This window comes from Uloborus diversus, chromosome 9 (genome assembly GCF_026930045.1).
Source record: "Uloborus diversus isolate 005 chromosome 9, Udiv.v.3.1, whole genome shotgun sequence".
NCBI lineage: Eukaryota > Metazoa > Arthropoda > Arachnida > Araneae > Uloboridae > Uloborus > Uloborus diversus.
The window spans coordinates 67413869-67430356 of NC_072739.1; the positions used below are offsets into that span (position 1 = coordinate 67413869).

The 16488-nt window shown below is 33.6% G+C and overlaps 1 protein-coding gene across 1 annotated transcript in view; it reads right to left on the minus strand.

Moving 5' to 3' along the window:
* LOC129229833 (pyruvate dehydrogenase phosphatase regulatory subunit, mitochondrial-like) overlaps window positions 1–13226 on the minus strand; it is a gene marked incomplete at its 5' end in the record, with an annotated part of 96666 nt that extends 83440 nt beyond the window's left edge. The window contains 1 exon segment of the mRNA XM_054864207.1: window positions 12992–13226. Coding sequence (XP_054720182.1) covers window positions 12992–13221 — 230 coding nt within the window.
* Window positions 13227–16488: the final 3262 nt, after the last annotated feature.

A 16488-nucleotide genomic window follows, 5' to 3' on the forward strand; every position in this document is an offset into this window, starting at 1 on the left:
TGTTTCATATACAGACGCTACTTTAAAATGTTATGTGCTCAATTGTTTAAATTTAATACCCCTCCCCCTCCCACACAAAAAAAAACAGTAATAACCGAAAATAAGCTAATGATAATCAAAATTAAGTTTGGAAAACTAAATAAACTTGAATTAAACAACACAAAAAATATTAATTTTTTAGTTATTTAAGTAAAAATTTAATCGAGTTAATCTGACGTAGCATGTCAAAATAACTTCTAATTGCCATAAATATAAAAATATTTATAAGATGCAAAACGATTGAAAGCTCAGAGAAGCAAATTTTCACGAACCAAGTTCAATGTTGGCATGCTTCCCATAAAATAAATTTATTTATTTTCTACTAAATTAAACCTAAAACATGCTAATTTAAGTTGGAATATGGGAAAATAACATTCGATTGGGCAAAATATTTTAATATTTACATGATTCAAAAAGATTGAAATTTCAAACATTAAAAGCAATTTTCCGCGAAGTCCGAGTAAGTTCAATGTTACCATTGTTTCCAAAATAATTCCTACGTTAATTATTGAAATTAAATGAAAAATAAGCTAATCTAAAGTAGTATATGCAGGGCTGGCAAGTTTCTGCCGGGGCGGTTAAAACCACTGGTAGAAATCGGTTAAAACCGGCATGGCAAAAACCACTTTCTGCCATATTTTCGGCAAAAACTGGCAAAAACTCTCAAAATGAGAAAAAAAAAACTATTGACAGACAGTAGAAATTGCATGGAAAAAGTAATTAATTGTTAACCAAAGCACAGTTTAATTCACAATATTACGACAATTCAGAATCAAATGTTACATTGTTTGGACCCGGCAGTTGCTTCTTGGAAAAGGTGGTTCCAAAAATCTAAATAGTTTCTTAATTTAATATGCACGAATAAAAGAAACTTTAGAATATTCCTACAACAGAAAAGCTAGCAGGCAATGTATCAAGGAACAAGCAATATTCATGAACCTTTCAAATTGTATATTTTTTTTAACTGGTCCATCATGTAGTAACTAGGGTAGTGGTAAAAATTCAAGTAGAAAAATTAGTTTCAAGAAGTGGGGCCAATTTGTTTTGCAAAGCTGTGATGTTAAGAAAAAAATCTAGATTAATATTGGCAAGTAAAATTTGACACTTTCTTCTTGAAGCACATGATAATTTCAATCACAAGTAATTTAGATGAAGCTTATTTGCCAGCAAATTACTAACAGTAATGCGAGATTAACTCTGTATGTCACTCCTCTATCCTAAGCACCCATATGATTTTCGTCCTTTGTTAGATTAATCCAAATATTACGAGCATTTCAGCAATTGAAAAGTTCCCTTTCTGAACAAAATCAAGGGCACTAGCATAACATTTTTTTTTTACAATAATGAAATGAAGTTTAATTTTTTAGTTTACCTAAACAAATATCATTTAGTAATTACTTTAGTTTTTTAAGACGATTTTAAGTTTTTGCCACTTTTTGCCGGTTTTAACCGGTTAAAACCATTTTCTGCCACTGGCATGGCAAAAACTAGTTTCTGCCGGCAGAAAGCCAACCCTGAGTATATGTCAAAATAACTTCCAATAGTCAAAAACATCTAAATGTTTACAAGATGCAAAAGGATTGAAATTATTTTCCGCGAAGTCTGAATAAGCTTAATGTTGTTATTGTTTTCAAAATATTTCCTTCGTTAATTATTGAAATTAAACGAAAAATAAGCTAAACTAAGGTAGCATATGTCAAAATAACTTCCAATTGTGGAAAACATCAAAATATTTACAAGATGCAAAAGGATTGAAATTTCCAACGCAAGAAGCATTTTTCCCCGAAATCCGATTAAGTTCAATGTTGCCATGGCTTCCAAAATAATTCCTTCGTTAATTATTGAAATTAAACGAAAAATAAGCTAATCTATAGTAGCATATGTCAAAATAACTTCCAATTGTCAAAAACATCAAAATGTCTACAAGGTGCAAAAGGATTGAAACTATTTTCCGCGAATTCCGAATAAGCTCAATGTTGTTATGGTTTTCAAAATATTTCCTTCGTTAATTATTGAAATTAAACAAAAAATAAGCTAAACTAAGGTAGCATATGTCAAATTAACTTCCAATTGTGGAAAACATCAAAATATTTACAAGACGCAAAAGGATTGAAATTTCCAACGCGAGAAGCTTTTTTCCGCGAAATCCGAGTAAGTTCAATGTTGCCATTGCTTCCAAAATAATTCCTTCGTTAACTATTGAAATTAAACGAAAAATAAGCTAATCTACAAAAACATAAGTCAAAATAACTTCCAATTGTCAAAAACATCAAAATGTTCACAAGATGCAAAAGGATTGAAATTTCAAACGCGAGATGCAATTTTCCGCGAAGTCCGAATAAGCTCAATGTTTTTGTTATGGTTTCCGAAATATTTCCTTCGTTAACTATTGAAATTAAACGAAAAATAAGCCAATCTATAGAAACATACGTCAAAATAACTTCAAACTGCCAAAAACATCAAAATGTTCACAAGATGCAAAAGGATTGAAATTTCAAACGCTAGATGCAATTTTCCGCGAAGTCGGAATAAGCTCAATGTTATTGTTATGGTTTCCAAAATATTTCCTTCGTTAACTATTGAAATTAAACGAAAAATAAGCCAATCTATAGAAACATACGTCAAAATAACTTCAAATTGCCAAAAACATCAAAATGTTCACAAGATGCAAAAGGATTGAAATTTCAAACGCGAGATGCAATTTTCCGCGAAGTCCGAATAAGCTCAATGTTATTGTTATGGTTTCCAAAATATTTCCTTCGTTAATTATTAAATCAAACGAAAAATAAGCTAAACTAAAGTAGCATATGCTAAAATAACTTCTAATTGTGGAAAATATCAACATATTTACAAGATGCAAAAGGATTGAAATTTCAAAAGCGAGAAGCATTTTTCCGCGTCCGAGCCGAGTAAGTTCAATGTTGCCATGGTTTCTAAAATAATTCCTTCATTAATTATTGAAATTAAACGAAAAATAAGCTAAGCTAAGGTAAGCACATGTCAAAATCACTTTGGATTGTAAAAAGAATCAAAATATTAACAAGATGCAAAAGGATTGAAACCTCAAACACGAAAGCAATTTTTCGCGATGAATCATATCGAATATATATGTTCAGAAAATTGCACTAATGAAATATTTTTAAAAGAATTACAAGCACAATCCAAACAATAAATAAATTCAAGCAATAAAGAAACTTTTTATACTTTTTCAAGGTTTTCAAACACTAGAAAATGTGTGTGTGTGACCTCTTTTTTTTCCCCCAAGAACTTTTCAAGGTTTTTCATGGGCGTACGAACTTTGTTTAACACGCGCTGCGGCGGCGTGCTTGGGAGAATAGTAACTTTTAACGAAATGAAAAACTTTTAAAATCTGATATTTAAGTAAAAACAATATAAAAGCGAACTAATCAGACCATAATGTTAAAAGTCTAAAGCGGACCTTACCATAAAACACGGACTTTGGCGGGAAAAGCGAACCATTTGGGAGCCCTGCACAGTAGGAAAGATAAAATGGCGGCTGCACGTGGATCGCGGAAAAGGCGGTAGCCAAAAGTCGAGGGGAAAAGTTAAAAAAAAAAAAGGAATCGGAAACTGAAAATATAGGAATTATAGGAAAATAGGAACTTTTTCAGAAATATAGGAAAATATAGGAATATAGGAACGCTGCGATGCCTGGCCTTGATAGATAGCAAAAAAATGCATTTTAAGTCTTTTATTTGGAAAAAATGTCAACAGAAACTAGCTTATATAGCTTTTATCATTAACTTGCTTAAAAGCAACTTAAATAAAATTTTTGAGAACTTCGATTACAAACGACTTTTGATAGGACCCCCTCCCTGCCTAGTTTATATCTTGATGATAGCTTTGAAAGGAGGTTTTTAGAGGAGCTCACGAATCTTCCATCCCTTTCTAAAATATGTATAAATATAGTTCAAAATCGAATTTTTAGAGCCTCAAAGGCAAAATATTTCCAGGAAGGAAGTATTCTAAGCACCTTCTCACTTCCTTTAATGTAAGCAAACATTATCTAAAGGTGCATTTTTAGGCTGGACTGCTGAAGAGTTAGAACAGCACCCCTCCTCTTCTAACTTCTCAATGTATAAAATGACAGAATATTCTGGTTTCTTAGCTTTATTTTCCAAACGTATTTTAGGGCCAGCGCTCAAAACCTGATCTTTCTCCGTATATCATCAAAAATAGACAAAATGCGTTTTTAGTTTCCTAATTTTCAAAAATTACTCGGATCGGAAATTTAAATTTTTAACCTTTTTGAGGGAGATTCCTAAATCCACCCCCTCACCTAATGCCTGGATACTCCGAAAATTGAGTTTTTAAAACTTCATTTTAATAAAATTTCTGGGGAGTTATCAGGGCCTAATTTCCCAAGAGGCAGAGTAGGCAGCTGCCTAGAGCGGCAAACTTTTCAATGGCGGTAAATTTGCTATTATAAAACACATTTTTTGAATTAAATTGTTATTCTTAAAAGTAAAATATTAGCATTCCTTCATTTTCCACAGAGACAATTATTTCTTGTAATTTAACAATGATTACTTTCACACATCTTATGAAAGTCAAATGTACTTCAATCATGGTATTTGCCGAATAAAAATTTTTTTGGGAGATCACTATGATCATTTCATTGGGGCGCCTCAGAATGTGAAACGCCATCATTTCTTCATAAGATTGACAGTTTGAATCTGGGGAACACTTTTTTACGTTTTTTTGAGTGAAGGAAATTTTGCTTCTTCTAGGGGGGGGGGGGAGGGGGCGGCAGATTTCAAATTTGCCTAGTGGCAGAATGGAGCTAAATTTGGCCCTGGGGAGTTTGTTCAAAAATTTCGGATAGCCCCTCCCAAAACAATCAGCTAGATCCGCCACTGGTTCGAAGAAAAACTTTGAATAAGAAATAAAAATTTGAACAATATTTATGTGTTCTTTGCGTTAGACAGGACTTTTTTAGAAAGTCCTATTTGTTTCTAATCCTGCTGCAAAAACTCTCACAAGCTAATCTAATATTATGTTAAAGGTCAATGTTACAAATCTGTACCTCATAGCCAGACTAACTAAGTCCATAGTCTCTGCTTTGCAGGAGAAAGGAAAACATTTGTCTGGAGCATGCAAAGGATAGGACGCTCATTCTTTTAACACTGGTAAATAATTACAGAGGATTTTTTTTTTTAGAATTACGCTTGCATGGATCCATGTGGACTAGGATTCTACATACAATGCAGTAATAAATTGGAAATTTGGATTTACGTCAGTCAGGCTTTAAGGTACAGAAATGATAGTTATTATTTTAAATAATCCTTTACAATTAATTATTTTTAGACTTTATTGGTCATCTGTAATCAAATTTGTTTTTTTCTGGGAGGCAAAGTAAACCGGCCGGGACACCAGGATTTTGTCTGAAAACCGGGACGTCGGGCAAGCAGGGTTGCCAGATTTATGAACAGTAAATACGGGACAGGCTTTGAGGAGAAAAAAGGGGGGGGGGAGCATTTTTGAGGTTGAGGGAAATCACTGGTTATGTATTTTAAGGAGTGATAAAAAAACCATGTTTTAATAGGTTTCGGAAGATTTCTCTCAGTATGTTTATGGGTGGCACATTTTGGAAGGAACTCAAACTCAAAGAATAAAACAAGCAATAGAACGAAGTTCAATAAACATATCGACATTGATAGGAACAGGTGCTAATTAGCTCTTTACTTGCGTTCGCTGTAAGTTAAACAGTGCAATAAAAAAATTTCTTGTTAAATGTGACTACTTTATCTGAATAGTAATGCAAGGAATCATGCAGCAAAACTTGTTTTTAATGCCATACCAGCTAATGGAGAAATCTGAATGAGTAAAATAATTTTAATGCACCATTTGGAACTTATTGCCTACATTCATATCTTTTTGTGCAACTAAGTTATTAAGAACTTTCTTTATTGTTGAAAACTCATCGTATAGATCATCTACTGATACTTTATTTTCAATATGTAACTGTTCTACAATAGCTGACAAGTCAGAAAACTACTTTATCCATTAAAGCCATTGGTTTTAAAACAAAAAGGGGATTTTTTTAATCTGAAAATCAAACCACTTTCTCATGCAATTCAGAGCTGTTTTAAAAAATTTCTGGCATCCCTCAGTCAGTACCGTCTAGATGTTTTAAGGTGTTATGAACGATTCATAAAACTATAATCTTCAAATCTGCTCTCTAGCTGTTTTACCGAATCCAAATGTGTCATAATATCATAAAGTTATCAGCTGCAGTTGTAGATTCATTTTGAAGTTTTTTACAGGCAACTTCAAAAACGGAGGACACATTACTAAGAAAATGGAAAACTAATGCAACTTCGTTGGTTTCACATGTTTCAGCAGTACTTTCTTCAATTGAAAGCAATAATTTTCTGATAGGCTTAGGGATGGATTCTCCCTCGCTTATAAAATAATTCATGAGAGAAGGCCAAGATTTCATGAGTCGATCTACAGCAGGAGCTAAACCTAGCCATCGTGTCAGGATATGTTTTAGCAGCTCTTGAAACTCTAGGTTAGCAAACTCAAAAAACTTCTTCAGGTCATTCCGCTTAATTGTAGATCTAGAAAAATGTGCATAAATTTTTAAAACAATAGTTTTTACATCAATTTCTAAGCATCAACAACATGGCGAAATGCAGTGTTGATTATGTGAGCGAAACACACTGACTTAAGTAAATTTTTGTTTTGCTCTCTAAGTTGGGTATATACTGACTGCTTTGTTTCAAAATTAGTGTTAGTATTGTTTGTTGAAAATTATGAAACTGATTGTAAATCCAAGTCTGACTCACTCTATGCTTTAGAAAGAGTCAAGCAGTTTACTATAGAGTCAGCCGTCTCGGAACTTTTTGCTCTTTGATTTTGTTATTGCTCTTTATGTAACATTTTTTGTTTTTTTTATATTTTTTCCCCTTAAAATAATGTTTCATTTTGTACAATATTGTTATTAGCTAGAATACCAGACTTTAGCCTTCCCGTATGGAAGTTCCCCAGGACGCGGGACAATTTCTCAAAATACACGACTGTCCCTTGAAATCTAGGACATCTGGCAACCCTGCTGGCAAGCCTAGTAATGTATCACATTAATTTTTATTTCTTTAAAAACTTCACTTTTAATTCATGATCACTGCAGTATAGAGATGAGTTCGGGCTCATTTTTGAGAACTCGGGCCCGCCCGAGCGCGAAAATTTGAAACCGAGCCCGCCCAAGCCCGAATGATATTGTCTCGGACCAAAATCCGAGCCCGCCCGAGCCCGAAGGAAACTTTCTTGTATCAAAAACTGAGCCTTCTACAGTCTGACATGATCTCTCTGTTAATGAAAAATGTAACGTCAAATGTTCTTCATTAACAGAAACTTCTAGATTTTCTTAAAATGCTCCACTTCAAATCAATTTCTGTATGACATATTGCAATAGTTATTGCAAAAAAACACTATAAATAAGCGTTAATTAATTTATTTCTTTTTGGGAGGGGGGGGGGGGGGGTAAATTTGACATTTATTGAACTGATTTAAATGTTCCTTTCATGTTCTCACAGTAGGAAAATGTTTATTTGCTTTGAATTTGTATGGAGATTGGCGTTTGAATATCTGTGCTGGAGCCCGAGCCTATAGGTGAAAATTAGCGGTCGCCACTCGCCACGTGGCGATTAAAGTTGTAAAAGTGGCGATTAAAAATATTGTTATCGGTCGCCACCCCAATCGCCACCCCTGCCGAGTCAATCTCTACTAGGATTTCCAATGTATAATCACTTTTCCCCCCCGTTCAAAGCTTCCTTGCTTCTCCAAAGAAGCATTTCGTTTCCCCACTTCTTTTCCCCACCGCAACAGGGAGAAATTTAGCTGCAAGTGTGAACCGTCATTACTCATTAGCACTCTGCACTTTGAACTCTGACACGTGCCCCCTGCCTTGCGATGGCTGCTCAGCGATCACGCGGTGGAAAGCGCAAAATTGAAGATGAGTCGCCTAAAATTACATCATTTTTTGTGAAAAGGTAAGTGATCAATTTTTTTGCGTTAGATTTATTTATTTATTTCTTGTTTGTTGGAATTTAGACTTGGTACGCATTTTATGTTTTGCAGAGTAGAGTTATTTTACATTACTGAGATCGTTTCTTTAAAAAAAATGTTTCAAAAAGAAATGCAAAATATTATTTTTGTTCCGAAATAAAAAGCAGCAAGGAACAATTTGTTTGAGGAAAAAAAACGAAAATCGTTTTTTCGATAAGCGATGGCGCTTTACGAAAATTGAAAATTTCGATCGCAGAAAAGGACGATTCTCATACGCTATAAATAAGTGAATTATGTAGTTTTGATTTCCATTCTGTTCGTATGATTTATTTATCTGCCAAACATGCTTATTTTTGAGTTTGGCACAAATTTTAAAAGCAACTGCATTTTAAAATGGCGGCACAGAAAAGAATGTTTACTCTTGCAAAACATCGTGCGCTAGTAAGCACGTTTTTCCGGATATCGATTTTTTTGCACACCAATTTTTTTTTTTTTAATTTTTATTTGATTTTTTAAAATCAATCTCAGTAAAAGTATTCTTTTTGGTGTGCTCAATGAATAATAAAATATAAAAAATCGGAGATGAGTTGCATCGACGTACGATCGATCTGCGGATGTCGCTTTTCATATGATGCATTATCATACGATTTGCCGAGCGATACAATAAATAAATTATATTTATACTGAAAATAACTTGGTATTTTTAATCAATATGCTTTGTACTGCTCACTAATTGGAAAATAAAAAGATAAATTGTAAGCGGAAAGTGGATGCTGTGCATGCTAAAGCTTGCTGCTCAAATATAGCAAAACGGGGGTGGGGGGGATTTCTGATATGTTGGACCGCTTCATCTTCAAAAGTTTACAATGTGGCCCTTGAGTAATAAAGGTTGGAGACTCCTGATGTAATGTATGCAAATGTCATTGAACAACTTGGATCCATCAAAGATTAAAATTTATATTAAATTAAATTGTAGTTACGTATGGTTCTATCTATTGTCTGCGCCAACTTCAAAAATTGTTTACTTTTTAGAGAAATTTTCAGCTGAAGCTTTGAAGTCTTTTTTTTTCCCAAAAATATTTTCACACATAATACAGATTATTAAACCTTTTTTTTATTAACCATAGGGTTTTTTTTGTCCTAATGTAGGAGTCTTGTGACAACTGCTGCTTCTAATAAGCCACCAGCTGTATCAGAATCTGATGCTAATGATGCCCTTTCCACTGATGCTTGTGGTAGTCTAGATTCTCAGAGTCTCTCCTCTGCTGCTAATGATGATGCCCGCTCAGCTGACTTTTATAGTAAAACTGACCCTAGTCTGGATTCTGAGCCCGTAGTTGTCTCTATTGATAATGATGCCTGCTCAGCTGACTTTTATAATTATACTGACTCTAGTCTGCATTCTGAGCCAGTAGTTGTCTCTATTGCTATTAATGTCCGCTCAGTTGACTTATGTGGTTATACTGACTCTAGTCTGGATTCTGAGCCAATAGTACACCAGATTGATAGCATTTATCATCACCCTACCACCTCCAAGCCCAAGGGCACTGTATCATCAGAAAGGAAAAGATATTTCCGAGAGGAATGGAAAGTAGTGAAAGATGATGAGGAAGCAACTAAAGATAGACTACGTAATTTAGTGATAGATTCATCAGATCCGTGGGCTATGTGGTGCAAAGTGTGTACCCAATGGGCCTCTACAATTGGTCCTAAATTCTGTACAAATTTTGTTAAAAACTGTTTGCCATTCAAACCACCTCGTCCAAAGAAAGAGACTGTAAACAGTCATTTCTCCAGTGCTGCTCATGCTAAGTGTTTAGAAAAAGCTAATAATGTAATTGAAAAATCATCCACAGAACCTTCTATTTACCAACAATTAATTCAGATAGATGAACATACCCTAAAAAAGATGACCTGCTTGATGAGAATTGTTTTTTATTTTGCTATGAAAGATAGGCCTGCAGTTGAATTTTCTTCTGAATGTGCAATGCAAAAGTTAAATGGTGTGGATTTGGGTACCACATACCACAATAGAATATCTTTTACCGTGCTTTTGCAATATGTTGCTAAATCTTTACAGAATAATGTTATCAAAGCATTGAACCAAGCAAAATATCTAGCGGTTATGACAGATGGCAGCAGCACGAAGAAAAGTACCGAATATGAAGCCATTATTATTCGCCATGTCGATAGTGATGCAAAAATTACAAATTCTTTTGTAGGTTTGTGTGAAGTAGAAAATGGAGATGCTATCGGCTTGTGTAACATAATTTCGAAACGTCTTCAGGAGGCTGGCATACTGGAGTGGGAAAAAAAACTCATCTGCTTAACAGTGGATGGAGCCTCTGTAAATGTTGGGAAGCACAATGGTTTGGTGAAATTAATGGATTCTCCTGTACATATTCATTGTTTTAACCATGTATTGGACTTGTGTTTAAAGGACGCTGTTAAAGGCAATGTAGCTGCCAACAAAGCTATGACTCTTCTAAAGACTATTAGTAGTTTTTACCGAACAAGTCCCAAGTTAACTAGGGAGCTATTCCGTGCTGGTAAAGCCTTGAACTTAAATCTTTTGAGTTTTAAAGCAGTGTGCGAAACAAGGTGGAGTGATTCTTTGGAAAGCTGCACATCAGCAGTTTTAAGAAATTATGCTGCTGTTGTTCAGCATTTAATTGACATTACCTCTCAACATACTCTCAGCAAGTATACAAGTAATGTTAAAGCCACTGCAAAGGGATTGCTATGTGAACTCACAACATATGAAGTTGTAGAGTTCTTTCATGGCTTTTCAGATTTCATCTCTGTATTTGCTCAAACCTCTAAATACTTAGAAAAAGCAGACATAAATATTTTTGATGCAACAGAGTGTATCAAAACACTTAAAATAAGTCTAGTTGACTTTGGTTCCTTTGGAGAGTTAAAGGCAAGTACACAAAAGAACTTACTCACATTTTTAACTAGTGTTGACGACACGGAAATGATGTTCAAAAACATTGAATTGAAAAGACAAAAGGGGAAAAGGCTTCATCAGACCGAGGACAGCTTTAAAGAACTGTGCCTAAAAGCATCCTCATCTATCGAAAGACGTTTCTCTGAAACTAATGAAGAATCGGTAATTGTTCGGACTGCACGAATCTTAAACACGGCTTATTTTCCAGCAAAAATTTCCAGTGACTTTGGAGAAATTGAAGTACGTGATTTTTCAAATTTATTTAATATTCCTATTGACAGAGCATTGCTAGAGTGGAGAGAGTTGAGGAACATCATGTCGGAACATTTCAGACCAGAAATTACGTTATGTGAATTATTAGTCAAGTTGAAAACAGAAGCATTTAAAAATTTGCACTATCTATCAGAAATCTTAGAAATTATTTTGACTATTCCTGCCAGTAATGCAGAAGTAGAACGAGTTTGGAGCAGTGTAAGCCATACTTTAGAGGACAGAGCATTATCGATAGGTCAAAAAACCCTTGAATACAGACTTCAAATCAAAAGGTCAAAAGTATCGCTTGATAATTTTGATCCTACCAATGCTGTGAAATTATGGTGGTCAGACACCGTCAGAAGCAGACGGCCCAACTTTACAAAATAAGTACACCTAATCATTTCTTTTAAAAATTAAATTGTCCTGTATCCTAAATCATGCTTTTAAAAGAAATTAACAAGTACTTTTCATATTTTGTAATTTTTTAAAACATTAGTAAAATCAATTTAATACAAATCAAATTTAAAAATGTTTTTGTTTAAAGCATTTTCAATATAAGTAATTGAAATTTATCATTATGTAATAATATTGTATATAATGTGCTAAAAATAAACAATTAACATCCAGTTTCCTGTTTTTAGCATTATTACGTATTCTCCTTTTCAATTTTCATGTTTGTCAACTAAAAATTTTCAATACAAACTGTGTTCTTTTAGTCAAAAAAACAAACATATATATAGATAGATATGCTTTTTATAAAATATAAAATATTATGTATAGAGTATGAAACTTAGTCTTAATCTTATTTGTGACACAAATTAATTAAAAATAGCTATTTATTATTTAGGTTTTGGTGGAACAATTACTTAGATTTTTTTTATGTTGAGTTGATTATAATAATCACATTGTACCTCATCATTAAACTCAAAGCTGAAATTCTAATTATATTAAATTTTGAATATTATTTTTATTCTAGCAAATTTTGCATTTCCTCTTTTTAACTTTTTCTTTAAGCACATGCTAATAATTGACGTCGACAATGTTTTAATTTAATTGTTATTTGAAATACACTAAAACTTTGCAAATGGGGGGGGGGGAGAGTGGATGATGAAATTGTAATGCTGATGAACATTTTCAGTCATCAATCTTATTCAACAGTTACTAGTTAATAATACTCTAGTACTATAAGTATGAATAATTAAATTTTATATGTTTTGGAAACCATAGATTCATTTAAATCAAGTTTATAATGCGTGAATGTTCAAAAAATTCATTCTTTCTTAAAATTTCATACAAAAAGAAACATGTGCAAGATTTTAATGTCTGTTTCCGCCCGGTTACAAATTAAATGCATTTTGCATATATCTTCTGGGATATGCTCATGAATAGTTGGCAGGTTATAGATTTAGAGAGAAAAATGTTTAATGTTTTGTGATGCTAGTTTTTTTTCGTTATAGTTGCCATTTTAAAAAGTGGCTATTAACTGGAAAAAAGTGGCCACTAATAAAATTGAGTCTACCGGCCACTGGCTACTAACCAAATTTCCCAGTTTTCACCTATACCCGAGCCTGAAACCTATTTCCGGTTCTAGAGCCCGAGCTCGCTTCAGGCCCGGGCTGAGCTCGTCTCATCTCTACTGCAGTACAGTAAATAATAAAATTTAGAAATGATTAAGATAGATTAATAATGGCTTTTAGTAAATAGTAAAATACCTACTTGCTTTGCTCAAGTACTATAACATCCTTCCAATCATTTTTATTCATGTGATATGCAACTGAATTTCCAACAGCTCCGGCACCACAAACAATGACTTGGGCTGATTGAGGCACAGAGTAGCTAGCATAGTTCGATGTTTGGTTTAGATTGGAGGTACAATTTGAAGTCAAATGCTTCTTCACATACGGTAGAAAAAAACACCTTCCACAAGCTTTCGAATAAAGAGACATAACTTCTGTAAGAAAATTAAATCAAAAGTATTAATTTAATTGACAATAGAACTACTCGAGTCTGAACAAAATTGCACTAACTTTAAAATATTAGCAAAGGAGCAAGGTGAAATGAACAGGCTATCCTGAAAAAGGAAAGAGTTTAAGTTTTTTTTTTCAGGGTCAGTTCATAGTATTTTGTCCAAATGTAGAGTCTACAACATGACATTTTTTAAAATTTAATTTACTGTTGGATTTGCACATAATTTTTATTTGAGTTAGTCCTACCAACACACAAACTCAAAATTAAACAATGTGATAATCATACAATTAATTAAATAGTTATTGCAAAAACAGTGTCATGCTACAGACCATTGAGACGAAATACTGTGGTCATTGCCCAGCCATTCGACAAAATATTGTGAAATGGCCCTTCAACTGCAAAAAAAGCTTTTCACACCATATCACTCACTCACTGTGGCTGCGACAATAGATCATTCCTATTTTTATCATTAGAACATTTAGTATTTTTGGTACAGATATAATATCCCCCCCCCCATTTGGCGACATCCGTTTTTTTGCACAAAACTGAAATATTTTTCTCGCCAATGAGGCGATAATTTTTTAAGCATGGCATCCCTGGCAAAACTAACCTGTGTTTAGCAACCCGAAGGCAATCTTAGATCTGTTCAAACTTGTTTACTTGGGTTGTTAACTCGGTTTCACGGAGGAGAGATATATGTGTTGTTTCGTGCAATATACCTTACAGGAAAGCTTATTTTGTTGTTAGTTTAAATTCAGTAATTGTGTTTTGAAGTAAAAACATTTTAGAAAATGGCAGTTTCTTCAAACTTGAACGTTAATTAAAAGTGAACTCAAACGTGGTGTGTATCTGTAACGTGCCATTGTCATATGATGTATTGTTTTAGGCTGAGTGTGAGGATTTATACCATAAAAAGGTAAGTTCTTTATTTCAGAATTCAAAAAAAAAACTCTAACTTCCAGAATTCTTTGTTTTTACAATTCCTTGAGGGGTTCTTGTAGTTTTTAATTTTATTTTTACTGTATGTAAACTAATTTTACAAAAATAGTACTTTTATTTTGTTCTAAAACTTAATTCTTATCGATGCCACGAATTATTTAGACATTCTATTGAGGTGCCTCCTTTAGGTACTGAATTTCTGAAAATTAGTTGACTCCAGCATTTTATAAAAATATAAAAGTGTTATTTTATGTAAAATATAATAGGTATTTTGAAAGCATGTCTGGCTAGCAAATAAATGTATGGTATTTTTGTATTGTTTATGTTTAGGATGTTCCGTTGAGACATTTCTACTTTTCATACATTGAAAAGTAGAATTGCGCTTTTTTGGCTGAAATAGTTAGTGATTTTGGGGATGTTTTCCGCTTTAAACATAGCAATTTGAATCGCTTTGCTCTTTTTTAGCAGAGTATGAGAAAAGTTTTTGTTCGATGAAATGCATGTTGGAAAATAGCTTTTATTTCTATCGGTGGTACATATCTCATTGGTGAGCTGTTCTAGTAATTTGTTAATTTAATCATTTTAAATACTTTCTAGTAATTGTTCTTTGTGTACAAAAACTTTCTAGTTTCTGGTATTTTTGAAGCGTATATTCGTGATGTTTTTTGTTGTGGTTTTATGTTGTTTTTATATATATTGTGTTCTGAAGTGCTTTGATCATGTTTTTTTATCTAATTTTTTCCTGTTGGCGTTAAAAAAGCATCGCTAAGAACGATGTATGACATATGTCATCATACATCGTTTTCCTAGCGACGCATTCTTGGCGCCAACAGGAAAAAGTCGCCAAGGGTGGGTTATACCACATCAGTTCCGTATTTTTTTACATTTTTGTGAAAACTTTGCCTTTGATAAGGTTTTTTTTTTCCCCCCATGTTAGAAAAAATCCAACAGTTTAATTCCTCCAAGCAAATACCGTTCTGCAAATTTACAGCATTCAGAGATTAGTTTAGCTCATTTGGGTTCATCAGTCCAGAATATCTATAAACAGAGCTGAAAGCAAAAAATCTCATAACTTCTGAAGAAGTCAAGTACAGTAGACCCTTGTTTTACGCGGGTTTATTTTACACGGTTTAAGATTTAACACCTTTATTTTATTTTAAGCGGATGAGTTTCGGTTTTACGAGGATGCGGCAATGCAAATAGATAAAATTTTCTCCTCTTTTAAAATCCAAACTCCAAAAGATTGCAAATTATGCGTAATCAACTGCAATTTTGGTGAGCTAATAATCGAGCTTGGGCTACTGGAGACATTTTATGCGATTGGTTCCAGAGCTCTTTCCAGAAGTAAAGTTATAGTTCAGAACTCACTGAAACAAGAGCTTTTAGGAGTGACAAATGAGGCCAAAACCAACAAGGATACCGATGTCGGTGAAGCAGAACCAAAAACATTTGCATAAAAAATTTTGAGCCATTCCTAGACAATAAAAATGATCTTTCTGATTTGTTAGTGAAGGAAGATTCTATCATGGAAATGATGCAAGTGATCATGGATACGTTAATGCTCTGCAAAGAATTACAGAGAAAAATTCTTAATGACTGCCAAAAGACTATCATAGTCAGCTCCACTATATAAACAGAAAATGAAATTAATTTATGCTTTCTTTATGCATATTGTGCATTAAAGTCGATATAAGTACACATTAATCTTATAATACAATTAGTCAGCCCTAGAACGAAGTATTTTGTTATCTACGGAGGCAAACCCCTATTTTAACACTATTATTAGGCCTCAATTTACGTGGTTTCTATTTACGCTGCATTTCCGTAGAACGTAACCCCTGCGTAAAACGAGGGTCTACTGTATATTTTAAACACTGGTACCCAGTGGTGGCTCGTGCCTTGAAAAAGTGAGGGGGGTCAGAAAAATGAGCCCTCCCCCCAAATAGGGGGGCGCCCCCCATCCCGGATTTTAATTTTTTTGAAATATTTTTTTTTAATATTTAAACTTTCTTAAATAATTATTTTGTGTTAAATAAATAAAATTAAATTCATTTCACACACGGGGGGGGGGGGACAAGCTATAAACCCAAACTACCAAGTAAAACTCAAAAGGTAATTAATGTCATGTTAATGTCCATGATTGCTGGCAGGGTGGTACACTTTCACCCCCTGACATTCAAAAATAAAATTTAATTAATTCGATAGGGAAAAGCTACAAAATACATCACGAAAATTATTCATCTCAAGTTTATGTCCAGTAGGCTTTCTGGCGCTGCAATACGTCTCCCTTTGAAGCACCGGTAAGG